At 32.3% G+C, this 18,252-nt stretch overlaps 5 protein-coding genes across 6 annotated transcripts; 3 read left to right on the top strand and 2 right to left on the bottom strand.

The window, feature by feature from the left end:
* Window positions 1–858: 858 nt before the first annotated feature.
* LOC106109420 (pre-rRNA processing protein FTSJ3) lies at window positions 859–4,788 on the bottom strand. Its single transcript, XM_013290919.1, has 10 exons — window positions 4,621–4,788; window positions 3,792–4,549; window positions 3,549–3,710; window positions 3,353–3,451; window positions 2,795–2,956; window positions 2,497–2,704; window positions 2,074–2,334; window positions 1,807–1,998; window positions 1,495–1,694; window positions 859–1,341 (listed from the first exon to the last, which is right to left on the bottom strand). The coding sequence occupies exons 1-10, from the start codon at window positions 4,685–4,687 to the stop codon at window positions 904–906; spliced, it is 2,547 nt and encodes an 848-aa protein (XP_013146373.1). The 5' UTR covers window positions 4,688–4,788; the 3' UTR covers window positions 859–903.
* An 837-nt stretch (window positions 4,789–5,625) lies between these two features.
* LOC106109433 (probable Bax inhibitor 1) lies at window positions 5,626–8,245 on the top strand. Its single transcript, XM_013290934.1, has 5 exons — window positions 5,626–5,912; window positions 6,389–6,615; window positions 6,784–7,010; window positions 7,351–7,521; window positions 8,043–8,245. Exons 1-5 carry the CDS (start codon window positions 5,866–5,868, stop codon window positions 8,073–8,075), a joined length of 705 nt encoding a protein of 234 aa, XP_013146388.1. The 5' UTR covers window positions 5,626–5,865; the 3' UTR covers window positions 8,076–8,245.
* Window positions 8,245–10,396, top strand: LOC106109432 (probable palmitoyltransferase ZDHHC11B). Its single transcript, XM_013290933.1, has one exon. It carries the CDS (start codon window positions 9,248–9,250, stop codon window positions 10,262–10,264), a length of 1,017 nt encoding a protein of 338 aa, XP_013146387.1. The 5' UTR covers window positions 8,245–9,247; the 3' UTR covers window positions 10,265–10,396.
* A 284-nt stretch (window positions 10,397–10,680) lies between these two features.
* LOC106109193 (tRNA-dihydrouridine(16/17) synthase [NAD(P)(+)]-like) lies at window positions 10,681–12,909 on the bottom strand. The gene is made up of 8 exons (XM_013290599.1): window positions 12,832–12,909; window positions 12,481–12,726; window positions 12,234–12,393; window positions 11,966–12,161; window positions 11,534–11,782; window positions 11,167–11,416; window positions 10,949–11,104; window positions 10,681–10,850 (listed from the first exon to the last, which is right to left on the bottom strand). Exons 2-8 carry the CDS (start codon window positions 12,694–12,696, stop codon window positions 10,716–10,718), a joined length of 1,362 nt encoding a protein of 453 aa, XP_013146053.1. The 5' UTR covers window positions 12,697–12,726; window positions 12,832–12,909; the 3' UTR covers window positions 10,681–10,715.
* Window positions 12,910–13,449: 540 nt separating this feature from the next.
* Window positions 13,450–18,246, top strand: LOC106109271 (sphingomyelin phosphodiesterase 4). Of its 2 annotated transcripts, XM_013290697.1 has the most exons (14): window positions 13,450–13,763; window positions 13,839–14,141; window positions 14,212–14,320; window positions 14,610–14,826; window positions 15,135–15,306; window positions 15,383–15,675; window positions 15,745–15,928; window positions 15,996–16,117; window positions 16,286–16,503; window positions 16,791–16,862; window positions 16,995–17,125; window positions 17,200–17,307; window positions 17,375–17,497; window positions 17,877–18,246. In XM_013290697.1, the coding sequence occupies exons 1-14, from the start codon at window positions 13,746–13,748 to the stop codon at window positions 18,219–18,221; spliced, it is 2,415 nt and encodes an 804-aa protein (XP_013146151.1). In that variant the 5' UTR covers window positions 13,450–13,745; the 3' UTR covers window positions 18,222–18,246. The 2 variants fall into 2 exon arrangements, with proteins under 2 accessions (XP_013146151.1, XP_013146152.1); XM_013290698.1 differs by lacking the exon at window positions 16,791–16,862 and having other exon boundaries at window positions 13,454–13,763.
* The last annotated feature ends 6 nt before the right edge of the window (window positions 18,247–18,252 follow it).

The following is an 18,252-nucleotide window of genomic DNA, read 5'->3' as shown; positions in this document are numbered from 1 at the left end:
GCTCGATATAGCGCGCCCCGACCGACGCCCGCTCCCACACCCCGACGCTACCCCGTCACCCAACCTGCTACCACCCGCCGCTGCCGGCCCCCGTCTCATACCGTACACCGCGCTCTGAATTTCTGATGTTCCGACTATTTCAGTCATATTGATAGCATACATAAATGAAAGTAGGTACTTATTATGTATTCTATTTACAATAAATATAAGGAAGGTAAAATTAATAATATAGTGGCTGTACCGAATCTGACCCATGTAAAAATATATTGGCAGTTAATCTTCATTCATTAAGAAGTGACTGCAGTTCAGGGTCAAAAAACGATATGACCATGTCTTCATTATTGGCAAAAGTATTTTTATTAGACACAACACCCCATTATTTAATGTAAAATAATAAATATAAATTAATTAAATTAATTTGATAAAGCATTGTTATTTACACTTCGACGAAACTCTCTTATGGACACATGTAAAATAAATTCGGTACACTTCATGAATATAAAAACCATTCGACTATAATTAATAAGCAGACGGCGTAGCTGGAGCGAACCAGAATAAGACACCAAGGTCAAACAGCGGAGTGATATCATTTATGGCGCGCTTGTCCCTGAACCGGCAGTTAGGCGAGTGACGCACTACGACTCGAATAACGCTGACCCTGAACTCGCAGTATAAAAATAAAGCTTTTGCACAATATCGGGCTTCGCCCACGTTTCTTTCATGACGACATTAGTATGTTTTTAATAGCTTTTTAATTTGTTATAATCCCACGAACCCCTCTTAGAAACCCGAACTTATACTTCCGTGCGTCAGTAATTTTATCCTAATTGAGGATCGAAGATTTTGAGTTAGTCAAGATTTCATTAAAAAAATTATTTATTACGCAATAAAACAATACATAACTTATTTAGCTTTCTTCTTCATACCCTTCTTTTTCGGAGGTGCCTTTTTATTAGCAGCGCCTTTTTTTCCTCGACCTTTAGTTTTCTCCTTGTTCTTTTGGGCGCGCAAATCTTTCTTCATACGAGGATCGACTACCTTGTAATGTCCCTTGACGCCCGTCGGCCGCTTCATGCGCTTCGCCGTAGTATGTTTCTTAGCGACCACATAAGTTACTTTCTTCTTGGGATCTGTTTTCGCCTTTTTGTATAACTGCTTTATTTGCTGAGCCTTTTCACGTTCCGACATATCTGCATTCTCCATTACAGCTTCGACCTTCTTCTTTGCGCGTTCCATCTTCTTTATCATACGCTTCTTCTTCCTAGCTTTAGCTTCTATTACCTTCTTAATTGGGCGCACATTGATATCCTGCATCCTATTCTTGTATTCATCCACATATTGCTGTAAATAATATTTAGAATGTTAATATAATTTAGAATAAAGTTAAATAATAATATTTAGAATAAACAATTTTTTTTTTTCCAATCAAGTAATGCCGAATTATTACGTTTGCTCGTAAGATATTTTAATTAAATACAAAGGAGTCAAGTTTACCTCGGGCACGACAACCTCTTTGTGCATATGTTTCTTTTCATCTTCAGTGAACCAATCGGGCAAGTTTTTGTCATTAAAGGCATATCTATTCCATGCATCATCAATCAAGTCCCTTTTAAATTTCTTTGATGTTGCTATCATTGTGCCCAAAGCCAATGTCTCCGCATCCATTTTCAATGTCTTCTTCAATCTCTTTAGTTCTGTAATTTAAACTCATTGTCTGATTTTCTTAGTAATACATGAAAAAGAAATGTATGTAAAAACTTTATTTAAATAGATAGATAGATAAGCATTATTGTCTATTAAATTTACCTGGATCTTGTGAAACAACTTCAAATCCATCTTTTTTACTCGTTTTTCCGGAAGCTGTTCCATTTGAAGGGGTCACATTGTCCTCTACATCATAATCACTGTCTGAAGAATCACTTTCGGAGCTTTCAGACTTGTCTGATTTACGTTTTATGCCTGTGACAGATGACAAGTTTTCTTCGGGAACCTTTTTACCTATAAATTAAAAATACATTTCTAGATTAATAAACAATTTTGCATTGTATTCCAAGTCTTTCTTATTTAATTTACCTTTCTGTCTGTATGTTTCAGCTAATTTGTCCAAATCAATTCCCTCATCTTCATCCTCATCAATATCTTTGAAACTATCCTTCTGAAACCAAAGATCTGCTTTCATAGATCTCTTTGATACAGGGTCTGTATCATCAAGGTCCGTCAAGAGTGGATTATTTTTCGGTATAGTTGGTGTTCTTTCAGTTTTACTATTCCTTAGGGTATTTAGTTTTGTTAATTTATCAATCTTCTTTGATTCATTGTCAGAGTCGGAGAAGGCTGAAAAAATAATTAATTAATTTAAGTAGATAAATCTAACCTTCATCCATAATTTGTGTTATTGAGATTATGTTTAATATATTATTATCCTTCAGATTAACTAACCACTTAATGTTTTAATAACTTTATCCTTCCCTGTAATATGTATTAAAAAAATCTTACCTAATGATTCTTTTACCTTCTCATCTTCTGAGTCACTTTCCATTTCTAAATCACTATCAGAATCTTTGTAATAGAGTCCTGAGGAGGACAGTTTGGATGCTTCAACATCATATTTCATATATTTAGGCTTAGACTTGAGTTCACTATCGGAATCATCACTCCCATCTGCCACTACATCTGGTTGTTGGTCAACAAGTTGCGCTAGTTCCTATTATCAGAACAAATTTTAACAAACTCCCACTAGTGTGTTAGAAATAAAAAAAAACTTGCATGTAAATTATAAAATATGTAAAAATACCTTAGCATTTTTAATATCTGACAGCTTGAACATATCATTACTCTCCAATATTGGTCCACCATCACCTTTTAGAACCATTTTAAGGTTCATTTTCTCCGCCAACTTCTGTCTTTGTTTATTGAGTTGTTTTCTCTTGCGTTTTTGCAGTCGCCTTTCTTCATCCTGTAATTATGACATAAGTTATATTACAAACTTAATGAGGGCTTGTCTTGAAAATGACAAGAGAAAGACCATGACTAGTTCTAAACATAAGGAATATTTTTATGTATTGTTCTGTTGCAGTAGTATTACATTTGTATTCAAAAATAATAGTCTTAGTAGAAATTAGTCCACATTTTTCCTCAATTTAAATATTTGTTGTTAGTCTATAAATAACCAGAAATTTGCTATTTACAAACCATGGGATTCCATGGTTATAACACCTGTATATCAACAAAATCCACCACATCACATTAATTCTCTAGAAAAAACTTAACATAATAATTGAATTTTACAATGAACAAAGTTACACTTCCTGATCACATATCGCTCACTAGCTTAAAAAAAATTAAATCAAACCTGTAATTCTGCAATTTCTGTATCAACATTTTCATTTTCTTCTTCAGATGCTTCATTATCTGCAGCTTCATCCTCTTTGGTGTCCTCTGAAATTGCTTCCTGCAAACAAAAGTAAAAATGTGAATTTTATTGCCTCTGTGACACCAAGAATTAGAATTATGTAACCATCTTTTACTTCAAAATAATAAAATTTTACCTGTGACGAAACTTCCTTTGATTTCAATTCTTTCATTTGTTTGATCCAACTCAACAAAGCTTTTAAATCTTTTCTACCAAGTACTTTTATGTCTTTACAACATTCTTTTATTTCTGTTGTTGTTTTTGGATTGCTTAATATAAGTGCATCATTAATCACAATCTGGAATTAAATGGATATTGTATTAAAACAAACGTAATACAAATAATGGCATGAAAATTTATTTGTGTTAACCCAACTTACTTCAGAGCAACCTTGTAAAAGGTCAATTGGGTCATCATGACTAAGAAATTCAGACAGTGGTACTTTATGATGTGTTGTATAGTCATTTTCTTTATATCCTTCCGCTTTTGCTTTCTTTTGCTTTTCAGGGTGCATAATATTTAAATGTTGTTTTTTTACAATATCCAGATCTTCAAATACACTCTTAGGATCAAGAAATTTTGGATCTATGCTATCTGGTGCTATATATCCTTGACAAACAACGAAAATTTCAGATGATTCATTTCGTGATGCTTGTGGTTTGGTTGCATGAACCTTTTTGAAAAATTGCTTGAAAACCCATAAAAGTGCATGATAATCTTTTGATCGGAACACCTTTGTTATAAACCAACCTCCTTCTCTTAGAAAATTAGTTGTTAATTTTAATGCGCTAAGTGTCAAACAAGCCTGCTGGTATGCATCATGTATCCAGTTAAGACCAACATTTGGTGCACCATCGTGTAGTACAACATCAGCTTTCCATGTCTTTATTTCTTTTTTTATAGCTGTCTTACATTTCTCTGTAGTGATGTCCTCTGTTAAAGCTATACAACCAGGAACGGGCTTAATGGGAAATAAATCGACCCCGATCACGATACTGGAAACTGGCATATTTTGATGTGCCACTTGCATCCAGCCACCAGGGGCGGCACATAAGTCGATACATACTCGTGATTTTTGCAAAAAACCAAATTTTCTATTTAGTTGAATTAATTTGAATGCAGCACGAGACCGAAAGCCTGTAATGTCGATTTGTATGTGAGCAAATATAAAAGATATTAGAGATTGATAAAATTGTTACTGAAAATACCTGTTTCTTTAGCAAGTTGATAATATTTATCTTTTCGCTGCTTTCCTATTTTGGTCTTTTTACCCATTGTGTTTTAGAAATTGCTATACTAAAAAATAAACAAACTAATCAAACACATGTTTATCCACGAGACAGAAGTTAAAATTGAGGTTATAAAATAATGTTGCCCTTTTTCATTGTCATTGTCATCTTATTGTCACTTGGCACAGCTTGGCAACAATGGGAACATATCACAGAGAAATGACTAACTCATGCTTTATGGTTTCGGTTTTGTTAGAAACAAAACCTTAAGCTAAATAAGGCTAAATAAACGATAGAAACAGGGAAGAACTACATATATGCTAAACTCCTAAATTCCAATATATGTATTTCCAACTCATCACATTGTAACCCGTGCTAAGTAAATTAGCACCAAACTAAGCAAAAAAAAAAATTAATCTTTAAATTGCTTAGTTTGTTCGTATTTTAATCATGCAAAAAAAGAATGGCAACATGGCAAAAAGGAATTTGAACCGTGTTTAAATATTATTGGATTTTCGACAATTGTTTCCGTTTTTCAATAACATGTAGAATAAAAATTCAAAATCGGTACTGATAAATCGATTACAGCATTTTTCATGCTCTGTGTATTCAAACTTAGAAATTGATTTAAAATGCACAAAGTTGTTGCAATTAGGCGCTAACTAATACTGTAGAGAAGAAATGAAGGGTAGTTTAAAAAAGATTTCCACAGCTATAACTTTTGAAATAACAAATTAGGCAAAATATAAAATTAGAAACATTTCCTATACGCAAACGAAATGTTTATAACTTAGAAGTAGTAAGAGCAAGGAAGGATATTAATTAAATATTAGAGGGGCAAAATATGTGAATGTAGAGTGTGTTGATGACACGCAATTCGAAATTGGCAATATTTCTCGATTTTGATAAATCGATTTTTATTATAATCGATGCAAACATTAAGCCATCCTTACTCGGATTTATAAATCAAAATCTATTTTTAATACTCATGACGTTTCATTACACCACCATCAGAACAAAATACTGAACCACCTAGCACCGTAACTGTATAGCACCATTTTGCCATTCGTGAATTTGTTATTGCATCAGCTGGCTTACAATCGTGGTTTTTAGCACTTGTGTATTGTTTTAACGTAACATTTGTGTTTTAAATACATAAAATTTAACAGTTGATCTCAATAAAGAACAACAGTTGTCAAGACATTTTTCTTAACAAATAAAATTATGGCTCCGACTATTGAAACTTTTATCAATAGCTTCCAAAATCGACTGTGAGTATAAAGTTTGTTGTGTTTAAAATCGAATCATTGTCTTTTTTTTTAGTAATGGCCGTCAACGTGCGTTGCGTATTTCTAGAAAGTTCTTGTTAACATAAATTATTGTTGTAATTGTTGTGACTCATCAATTTGTAACAATTACAAGCAATAAGTGTCATTTGTAACATCTTATATGTTGTGGTAATACTTTACAATAGCAAATCATGTTTTTTGGGAAATGTACGATTTAGATATTGTTTTTTCTTAAATATTTAGGTAATTGCAAATGTTATGTACCCTATTTATGTTTTCTGTACGTGAACGAGATTTGTATTATCAATATTAAAAAAACTACCTACCTAGCTACTTACCATAACCATGCCTGAAAATACAGTCATGATTGTAGTTTACCTAGAAAATATAGACGAAATACATATTAAGATGAATATGTTGTATTAAAAGTAATTAACTAATAACAAATAATATTCCAGGGAACCTCCAGTTCGACAACATCTGAAAAATGTCTATGCCACACTGATGATGACCTGTGTGTCGGCCACTGTGGGAGTGTTTGTTGACATTTACACAAGCTTCCAGGCTGGCTTCCTCTCCACTATTTTGGGAGTTGGCCTTATGTTAATGTTAATTGCTACTCCAGACAATGGAAAGAACACCAAGCTGCGTCTTGGCTACTTGCTAGGATTCGGCTTGACATCTGGTTAGTATATGTTGAGTAGTATATTCTGTTAGTATTTATGATGCAATATGTATTTAAATAATAAAGTAGTTTGTGTAATTTTTAGGTTAAATATATTTATACTGCCAATTAAATATAGGTTTATAATATCTATGTTACATTGTAATAATCCTATCAACACTTTTTTAGGAATTGGCATGGGTCCATTGTTGGAGTATGTCAGCGTTGTTGACCCATCAATAATAGTAACAGCACTGCTGGGTACATCATTGGTGTTTGTTTGCTTCTCCATTGCATCAATGCTGGCGGAGCGCGGCAGTTGGCTGTACCTGGGAGGAACTCTGATGACCCTGCTCACTTCCATGTCCCTTATGTCTTTGGCCAACATCTTCATGCAATCCCACTTCTTGTACCAAGTATGAATTTTTTCTTATAGTATATTTTGTATGTTTTGCTTATATGATTACATTGAAGAGATTTTAGTAATTAAATCTTTGCTATGTTAAGAATTTAAAATGAAACATACTATGTAACAGTCACCTTACATAAATAACTAATATTCTTTAGTGATGAAACATGGATATACTTAAACTTATTGTAGATTAATCTGTAATGAACAAATGCCCATATGATCATTGAAATTCATAAGCAACAAATAGTAGGTTTAATAATAAGATTTACTGTCTGTTACGTATTGTTCTATTTGCTGTATATAAAAATAGAACAGTATTGATTTATTACTTAAAATTGTTTTAGTCCCACCTGTACCTGGGCCTGATCCTGATGTGTGGCTTTGTGCTGTTTGACACTCAACTGATCATTGAGAAGCGCCGCATGGGCAGCAAGGACTTTGTACAACATGCTCTCGAGCTGTTCATTGACTTCATTGGAATATTCAGAAGACTGGTTGTTATCTTAACACAAAAGGTGAGATTGTTTATATAATATGAAATGAAATTAATGTTTATCTTGATTCTAAAATTTTACACAAATACAATAATAATTTTAAAGAGACTAATGCTAAAAAAGATGAATATTTAAATCAAGTCAAAATGGTTAAGAAAAATCAAGATACAAGTTACTTTATAATGAAAAATACATTCTTTTAAGATCTTCATAATTATGATTATGATTGTAAAAATGTTTAAACAGCAGGCAAACAGTGTTATTACAGTGTATTTATCAAGTATAATATTTGAACTAACCAAGGTTAATATTAATTTGCATACAAAGTGTGATTATTGTTTACTCCATCTATTGCTTTTTGTAGTAACATATCTATCCAATTATCTATCTTTAAATGTTATTTTATTAATTTAATCATATTAGATTTTTTAATTACCAAATAAATGGAAAACATTCTAATCTGAAAAGAAGTTAAGTGTGAACATGTCCACATTGAATTTTAATATGAAATTTGATGATTTTTTAATAAATTTTTACTTCAGGAGGAACAAAACCGCCGCCGCAAACGTGACTAAACATCTCAAGAAACATCAGAAATAAGAATATGAAAATATATTTATATACATACTACATAATATGATTATAGAGGGAATACTTTGTAGTGGGTATTCATTAATTTCTTTGTTTAGGTATCTTTGTTGAAAATTTATTAAGTTTCTTATAAATAAACTGTAACTGATAATTATCGCGTGTTTTTATTTAAATACCCTTCTTATAACCTTTGTCAATGCTATTTGTTATGACTTGAGCTCTCAGTAAACATGAATTTGACATTTTGCTATATTGGGTGTTGTTGAGGACTGTCGCACACCAAGTTTCATGGTCTTTTGGAGTCTGATAGTGTAAAATTAATAAAGCAATTTCAAACCAGTTGGCTGTTCAAGAAATAAAACGTAGCCCGACAGTGAGAATCGTTTAATTGTAAGTAGTAACCAAAAAGAAATTGTATTAGGAATATTTTTACGTGATCTACACGATTGCGATAGACTGATAACACTATTATCTCTACAATAAGATAAAATGCAAGTCCATATTATAACTGATAATTACAAAACGGCGTTATTTTAATTTACCTAAAGAAAAATAAGCATAATTACACTTTAACATTTTACATTCCCACGGCTTATGTAGTAGACAACGTGGCAAAGTAAAATACAGCAGAGGAAATACACCATCAGGTCACGATACGTCGTCGATATGGTCTCGTAAGATAATTTAAGTAGTCTAATAAAAATAAATAAAGTAGAGATAAATTTGTAGATTATTGTAAAATAGTAGCCCAAACTGTGACAAACAGGAATCTAACTATGTTTTGATTACATAGTTATGTAAATGGTAAAAGCTTTTATAAATAGTTTTAATGTTAGTATTATATTGTACTGTTTTGAAATTATGTTTTTTTTTACGGAAAAGAGGGGCTCGAAGTCTACCCAAGTTAGGGATGGCTAGGTCCTAGGTCAAACATGCTCGGCCAGAATTGAAATACATCGGCAATTTTAGATTAAACCACTCGCTATACCATACATCCAATATTTAGTTATTTAAATTTTATGGAATCTACCAGTCGTTAGCGTGAATTTTTTTTAACTTCGATTAGAGTCAACTTAACTTTGTGCATACAATCTGTTGAAAATGCGCGCGCAACTTAGTCGTACATCGAATACAACCTATATACTATTCGAATCAAATGGAGAAATGTTGCAATTCAGGTGAAACACAGAGACCACAACGAAGAATTCACGGATTACAACTGCCCCTTAACTATCAACAAATCATCGCATGGATTGTTTTTATAATCAGTACTCTTATCAATTTCATAATCCTTGTGCAGATACAATTTTATGAGCTGAAGGTGATTTCGTTGCTAATTTTCACTACTCTATACGTACTCTTTGTACTTTCCTATATATTTGCGATCTTTCTCGACCCTGCTGAAAAGGATCTTAGAAAACGTGAAATAAACGACGTACCAGAGTTCGATCGATCGATACACGCCCATGTGATTGAAAACGGAAGATGTCACCTTTGTAACATCCACACAAGCAATAAGAAAACGAAACATTGCGGTATTTGCAACAAATGTGTTCATAATTTCGATCACCATTGTCATTGGATGAACAGTTGCATCGGTCAGAGGAACTATAGTGCATTTATTGTGTGTGTCGTCACGATCACTTCCGCAGCCTTGCTGACAGCGTGTTTGTGCTTGGCTGATATTATCTTATTCTTTATACATCCTCGATTATTAAGTAGCGAAGCGCAAAGCTATATAAATTGTACAGACAATATGGATCCTAATACGCCTTATTGTCTGAATTCAATTTTGTTCCTAAGTTTCTCAGTAATCCACCTAGTAGGATCGATAGCATTAGCATGCCCTTTATTGCATTTACTTTTCTTTCATATTTACATATGCATTTTGGGCGTGACTACGTATGAATACATCATGAGTGATAAAATGTCATACCACCGTGTGCAATGTTGTAATACTTCAATAAATAAAAGACCTTTTATAGTATCCAGGGGAAATGGTCTAAACCTCGATGGATCTACGAAAACGATTTTCAATGAGAAAAATTTACAAGAAAATGATAACAGTGTAGACAATTTGATACACGTTTTAATCAATTTAGAAATAAACAAAGCTAAGAAGTATTTGCTGTTTGATAAGAATAAAGTGCATCCTCAACAAGAAACAGCATAAAGCTAACATGATATAAAGCTAAACTGATATAAAGATTTAACATATTTAGCCTAGTAATTAAACCACATTGAGGCTTTTTGTATAGTAAGTCTATTGTGAAAATATTTATAAATCAATAAAGTTGATACCTTATTTTAAATGTTGTTATTTACCTGTTATTACTATAGTATATTTGTGGGGTATAAAAGCGAATGCCCTTTAGTCTCTTCTTTTTTTTCGTTATTAAATTAGACTTTCCAAATTATTACTTGGTTTTGTAATTGGTATGTCTAATTTAAAAAAAAATATAGTTTGACTAAAGCATATTTGCTTTTATAACCCTTTTTAAATAGCTCACAAGTGTCTAAGTAACTACCATATTATCTAATCATCAGTATCCAAATATCACAAGGAAATAAGCAATAAAAAAACTCTTATAATACAGTTAATATAATTTTTAATTAATAAATAACTATGTCTGGTCTTCATTTACTTTCCCCTTATCACGTTTATACATACGAAAATCGTGTCCTTCACAAAAACAGTCCTCATTATAACATTTATTTCTGCAACACTTTTTGCATAGTTGATATGCACATTTTATGCCCTAGAAGATACAAATTAATTATAAATATAAAACAACATAACTCCTCAGGAATATTTGTTGTATAAGGAAAAAAACTAATATAATAACTTCATACTTACACAAGGATTGGGGCAAACATCATTGGTACAAATATCTCGGTTCCTATTTACAATGTCAGGTTTTGTTGGTCGTCTCAAATATCGCCTTAATTTCTTCATTTTCTTTCTAGAAATAGCAATTCCATCAGCATCCTCAATGATCCTTTTTGCTTTATCCTGAAATGTACAATATAGATAAAAAAATGTCATTAAAAATGAAATAAAAATAAAGAAATTACCTGTTTACATAACTCCATTTTTTGTGTGTGCTCTTCTGGTGTAATCCTTACATACGGTTGGCATATCCAAGGAGGTAGTATTAAATCAAATCCACATCTTGTCATACCATCATCATCCTGAAAATGTATTCTACCTTCATGGAACGGTAAGTATTTGTGTCTTATTCTTATGCACACTTGTTTGAAGTCATTCAAATTTTGTGCTCTAGCTAGAAGCTCTCTATCCCCATTGTTACTCTCTAAAGTAAATCTAAAACATTGACATTTAAAAATTGCTATTACCTACAGACATTTGCATATATTTTTTTAATTTTTGATTCTTTGAATTACATATATCAAACTTAATAAGTTAAATAATAATACATACATTTTATGAAATATCTTAAACAAATGGCCCCGTATAAATGATGAAGGACATGGATATTTTTCAACCAAATCAAGGTATTCCATCGCAATTTCCCATGTCACTGGGTTAATTCCTTCAAAGAGAGCTGGATTAGTCAAAATACCTTCTGCACTCATGACACCATCCACTTTAGTGAAGTTTATACACCTATGAACATCTTCTAAACATTGTATGTTACCATTTGCAAACATTGGTATTGAAATAGCTTTTCTGAAAACAAATAATTTTCAATTTGCTGTAACTTTTAGCTACGGTAATTCTTTTTACATAACAATTATAGGAGAATGGTTATTCTTCTTTTTAAACCTTACCTTACATTAATTGTAATGGAGCTTTGTAAATAAAATAGTAATAACATGTTTTGTTTAATTTGTAACAATGTATCCAACAAACCTTACTGCTTGTATATGTTCCCAACTAGCAATTCCTGTAAGAGGCCCCTTCTGTTCTCTAGTTCTTCCATGTACTGTCAATAATTTACACCCAGCATTTTGTAACATTAAAGCATATTCAATAGATTTATCTATACTGTCAAAAACCCGTACTTTGCATGTAATGGGTATAGTAACAGCCTGAGACATAGCAGTAACTGAAACAATTAAAGTTGTATTTAAAAATATTACTGGTATAAGTGTTACTCATGAAATATTTGAATAATTACCTATTTTTTGTAGTAATGACCAGTCATCTTGTAGGAAAGCACCATATCTACCACGCTTTGCTATGGACTGGGGGCAACCAAGATTAATGTCTATTGCATCACAATCCTTTTCTACCAATTTGGCGGCAGCAGCCATTATATCAGGATCATTCCCACAAAACTATTATTGAGAAATTTCTTATTTAATATTATATTTCTTAATTCATAGTAAGGTAAGTAGGTATTAAAATTATATTCATTGTGTTACCTGAACGATTAAGGGCCGATCATTTAAAGAAGTGGTAAAATATTCCTTCCTGTATTTGGAATCCTTGGTAAAAATGAAGCTATGAAGCATAGGGGTGTAACATAATTGGGCTGCGTGGTTCCTGCATAATAATCTCCACGCTAGTTCACTCGCATCAACCATAGGGGCCACTACAAATTGTGGCCTTCCCAGGTTATCAAACCAGTCAGATGTCATTACTATTCCAAATCGGCTAACATAGCCACACTATAATATTTGTACTTTATTAATATTGGTCTAAAATGACCTTATTTCAAAAGTAAACATATGATTTTGTATATTAAAAACTTATCATAATATAACCTCACTCACTTTTCAATTTGACATTTTACTGTTGTCAGTTTCGATTTCCTTCAAAGAGACGTAGATTAATAAATATTTTTCCAAATTGAGGTTAGGTCAGGTTATAGTTTCTTTAAGTAATTAGATAAGTTTGATATATGATGCATATGAAGTATCAAATTCAATTTGTATGAAGTTGAATGCCGTATTTAATAGATAGGTATCGTAGTGACGAAACAAAAACGCATGGCGAACAGTTATGAACAATCGATATTCGGTTTAAATAAATATCGAGCTCAACTAAAATTATTACTTTCATATTAACTAATTTAGAGGATAATTCTATTATTGATTATAGTGTAGAGAATTTAGCGATGACAGAAATAATAGCGAAATCCAATTCGATTACGTACGGCTGTAGTAGTAATAAACTGTTATGGTCATTATTAATTTGAGAAAACAGTGTTTTTATTTTATTTCATAAGTTATAACTATAAATCCATCAATTCCAACTACTATAAGAATAAAAATCGAAAATCGATAAGAGTCATGACTGATTTTACACAAATCCCTACTAAATTTGAAGTGAATTGTCAAACTAATCTAAATTATTTAGACACATCCACCACTATAGCACATTTACCAAAATTGCCGCCAATTTTATCTATACTGTCAACTGTTATGTCAAATGGACAATGTGACAATGACGTTAATTGCAAAGGAGTAACGACAATTTAATAATAAAAGTTTGATAATATTAAGAAAGCTGCAATTTATTAAATAGGTTAATTAAAAGAATAATGCTAACATTTCCGACAAAGGCTTTGTTTCGACAATAAGATCATAATATTTTTGGAAAATAAAAACGATAACACCAAAAAATAAATTTGCCTTAAGTAAAGAAAAATTACTATTAAAATTTATATTGTGCTAACTTCAAAAAAATGTCACACGATCTTATGGTGTGTTGTTATTTATTATTTTATGTGTATCTAAGTTGTAAACACATGTTAAAAATAATACGTTTCATATTTCAGAGTCAGTTTTATGGGTGTTTCAATTTACCTTTGCATGAAAGGATAATGGAATTGAGTAGAATAATAGAGGTAGCAAGCCCTAACAAGGATTTACAGACATTATTCCCTCAACTTGTTAATAACATTTTTGCATCTTCATTGAATAATGGATGGGGTTTGAATTCAGTGACATATGATGGAAACAGGAATCTATTTGAAATGCTTATAAGTTTCTTGGAACCTCAGGGCCCTATGTTTCAACTGTGTTACAAATTACTATCAGATCCTCAATTGAAGTATAATCTACCACTAAATATATTACCGGTAAGATTATTTAAACCATGTTTTTATTATTTTTATCTTTATATGTCTAAAATGTTTTAATCCTTTTCAGCTAGACTTACAAGTGACATTGGAAAGAGGCCGTTGTCCACAGTTTTATGCTGATTTGTTGACTGTAGATCCTCAATCATTGAAATTAAATGTTGTTGGTTTGTCACTGAGTATCCTTTTTAATTTCATAACTATGATTATGTGTCGACTTTCTTAAAAGTTTACAACTGCAGCAATGTTACAATGCCATATAGTACAGGGAATGGGGATAGTTATTTACCTACATTAATTTGTATTAATATACACATATTATTTTGCTCCAATAAGATATTGTAAAAGTACTGTTAATAAATGGTAGGATATAAGCTTAGACTGGCATTGAGGTTTATGTTGATGGTCTCATTTGAAATCTAATAATGTGAATGTAAAGATTTATGTATTCCTTAATGAAAGTCTCAGATCCATTTGATTATTACATATTTAACTTTGCTCTATATTTAATAAGTAATAATCAAAATAAAACATCATGGGAGAATTGGAACAGTGTTTACTTTGCGCTAGCATGTGACTATCTTACACATTTCTTGCCAACGGATCCGAATGTGCCTGTGTTGCCGCATATACCACACTACACAGGCAAGGTGCCAATGGTGGCCCCACTTCAGACTGCAAATCGGTAAGTATTTAGATATTTCTTCAATATTTCACTTCTCACTGTAAAAATGCATTTAATAACTAAGAATCAATTATTATGTATGTATATCCTGTAGCACAGGGTAGGTCTGAGCCCTTTCACTGGCCACATAGTGAGCTGGTGATGATATCCTGTTCTGTAAAATAATTCGGAATCTTAAATTGAAATAGCTTTTTTGAAAAATTAAGTTTAATTGGTTGGTTTTTGTTTGTATGTTTTATTTATTTTACATTGTTGTCCCTTTTAATATTCTCTTACATATTTTGAATTTGATTTATATCAATTTTCAGACCTCTAGGCTCACCGTCATTACTTCTCATACCAGATTTATCAGGTATTAGTAATCAGCATGCCTCCGCTCAGACACAATCCAGGAATGAGGTATGGCGTTCAGAAACTGTCCTACAAGTCTTCATTGACATCTGGATGAGTATCGAACAATATACTAATGGAAATATTGATGTAAGATATTTAAATTAAGTATACTATATTTCATTAATTTTTATTGATGATATGACTGTTTTAACACTTTTTTCAGAACTTTCAACAAAACTATCCAGTTCTCACATCTAGTCCGGAAAGAGTGAGAACAGTTCGTGTCCTTGTGAAGCATATTCATTCATTTTCAGCTAAATATCTAACAGATTTAGCGACTCGATCGTCGGCATTAAGAAAATACGCCCGACAAATAATGTGTGCGAGAGCTTACCATTATGTAAAGCATTTAGTAACAACATGGCCTTTGGATGCTTCATTTAGATTAGTAATAGAGTTGTGGTTAAGTTTAATTCAACCATGGAGATATATGGATAATGCGATCACTCAGGAAAGGTATTATCAACTTTGTACATTAAATTATGCAGAATAATTTATATTCACTACATATATGTCACTTTTTAGATTTCCGAGAGCACAACCAATGCAGGAAGAAGGTAACTCGAACACTCTGGATGCAAGCTATACACAGTTCATAGCGGAGAATTTCCCAACATATACATGCATTTTTCAAATGGTTCTGCCAAGATTTATGAGACTTGATCTAACTACATATAAGAATGCTGTAATGTTGTTCCGATTAGGAAAGGTCAGTAATAATTAATTATATAAATGCTCTTAAATTGTCAATTATAACCCTCTTTAATTATTTTCAGGTCTTTTCTCAACAACATCTAATACCAATTTTATGGAATCTAGAAAAGGCCATGATGGACAATACTTCAAGTTTACAACACAGTCCGGACAATAGTTACAATAATATTTCAACTGAACACAGGTATTTTCTGTTCTGTTTTTTATGATTCCAGAAAAATGTGGAATTTGATAAAATCTACTGAATTCTCTAACTGTAATGGCTGTAGAATAAATTTTGTTTGGAGAACTTGATAAAAAAAATTAATAGTAAGATTCAAATGGTAATAGAAATATTGTTTTTGTTCTTCAGTTACACATATAATGGCATTTCCTTGAGTAAATGGGTTGCAATTGCCAAGCAATCAATATCAGAACTAAATGTGGCAGCTAATTTTGAATATTCTGCTATTTGGTCTGAAAATAAGAAACCATATATGATGGAGTTTGTAAAAAAAATACATAGTGCAAAATTAATCGCCGAGAAGAATGTCGAAGAATTCAACAAAAGGATAAATCAACAACAACAAGGTAGAAACAATACTTGAAATTTAAATTATTCTCAACACTATTTACTATTATTAAAAATTATTGAAACATCACCGGTCGCCCGCAACTTTGTCCGCGAGTAATTAAAAAAGTTATGGCCTGTGTTCTTCAAGACTATGCTCTACATCTATGTCAAATTTCATAAAGATCCATTCAGCCCTTTTGGAGATACCTTCTAACAGCCATCCAAACATCCAAACTTTCGCTTTTGCAATATTAGTAAGAAGTATGATATTGATTGAGTCATAGCGAATGAATTTTTACCGCAGCATATTGGGCACATCGTAATGTCCGTCGAGATCCGCTCGCAGTGTTAGTGGTGAAGCCGACTATACTGCCTCGTATGTTACTGCAGAACACATCATTGACATAATATGTTCAAGAACAACAAATTTGGATATCGTGAATTGTTTTTATTTCGTGGTTTTGATATGTTTAAAATTGTATAAATATTTATCGATGGATACTTTCAGGTTTTTGGGCAACGGTGAAGCACTGGCTGCTTATAGTAAATAAAGATGAAGATGAACTACTTTTTGAAGAAATTAAGAAAGTTCCAGATTATCTTAATAATTGTATACATTATTTTTGTAATATTTTTGGGGTAAGTGAGAATTTATGTAATCTTATGCATTTTCAATTGTTGGTGTTTATATAATATTGTCATGTATTTTTCAGGTAAATGATAATATGTTACTATCACTAGAAACCGGTATAGAAGAAGTTTCTCAAGAGGATGTATCTTTTGATAATACAACTAATTTTGCACAATCTATAACTAATAAGGTACAGTATTTTAGTAAATTCTTCACAATTACCAAATACCAATTGAGTAAATCTGTTTTTTGTTTAGTTGAGAAGCAACCCTACGTCAATCAATTATATGGGAGATCCAGATTTAATGCCGATCACAAGCTATGAAAACACCATATTAGTGAGAATGTTTTATCAAATCGCAACAAGATTAAATGAAATCGTACGTATTTATATTTCATTTATTACACCTTAAATATTCTATACTAGCTGTTTCTGTGCAGACTCAACCGCTCACATTATAAAAACCTTATTTTATAGTTTACATTGCGAAGCTTTTAATTGCAAAAATTCAAATACACAAGTGACAATGGAGGCTCTTGCCATTGGCTTAAGAGTTTAAGTTACTACGGTAATCTTGCTTCTTTGCTGCTATTGCGTTGTAATTTTTGTCTCTTTCTCGTATACCAGCATTTGCCGATAATAGTGTAAATATACATGGCATGTCTTGTATGGTGATATGTGATTGTTGGCAAAGTGCGCATTCACGCTTTATTATATTAGTGTAGACAGATGTTAATTTTGTTATTGTTTTATTTTAGTATGGGGAGCAATTTAATGCATACTGGAATCGGGACGACTTGTGCGGGTACGTGTCGCGCGAGGTGCTGCAGCGGCCGTGCAGCGTGCAGTCGTACGTGCGGAGCGCGGAGGGTGCGGGCTGCAGCGGCCGCAGCCGCCTGCTGCGCCGCGACCTGCCCGCGCGCCTCTCCCTGCGCCGCCTCGCCTCGCACGCCTGCTGCCTCTGGCTCGCCGCCGGATACGCGCTCTTCCTCTTCTTCTCCAACAGTCTCATCTTATACGTCATCTTCATATTTATAATGTGGACTGTTTATATATTAATGAAAGCATCTTTGAAAATGATAAAAATTATCAAAGATGAGTAAAAATTGTGTTTTTATTGGGTTTTTTTAAGTC

Source organism: Papilio polytes, unplaced genomic scaffold (genome assembly GCF_000836215.1).
Source record: "Papilio polytes unplaced genomic scaffold, Ppol_1.0 DF821289.1, whole genome shotgun sequence".
In the NCBI taxonomy this organism is placed as follows: domain Eukaryota; kingdom Metazoa; phylum Arthropoda; class Insecta; order Lepidoptera; family Papilionidae; genus Papilio; species Papilio polytes.
The sequence above is the reverse complement of the archived record's forward strand: the minus strand, read 5'-3'. Positions and strand labels throughout refer to the sequence as shown.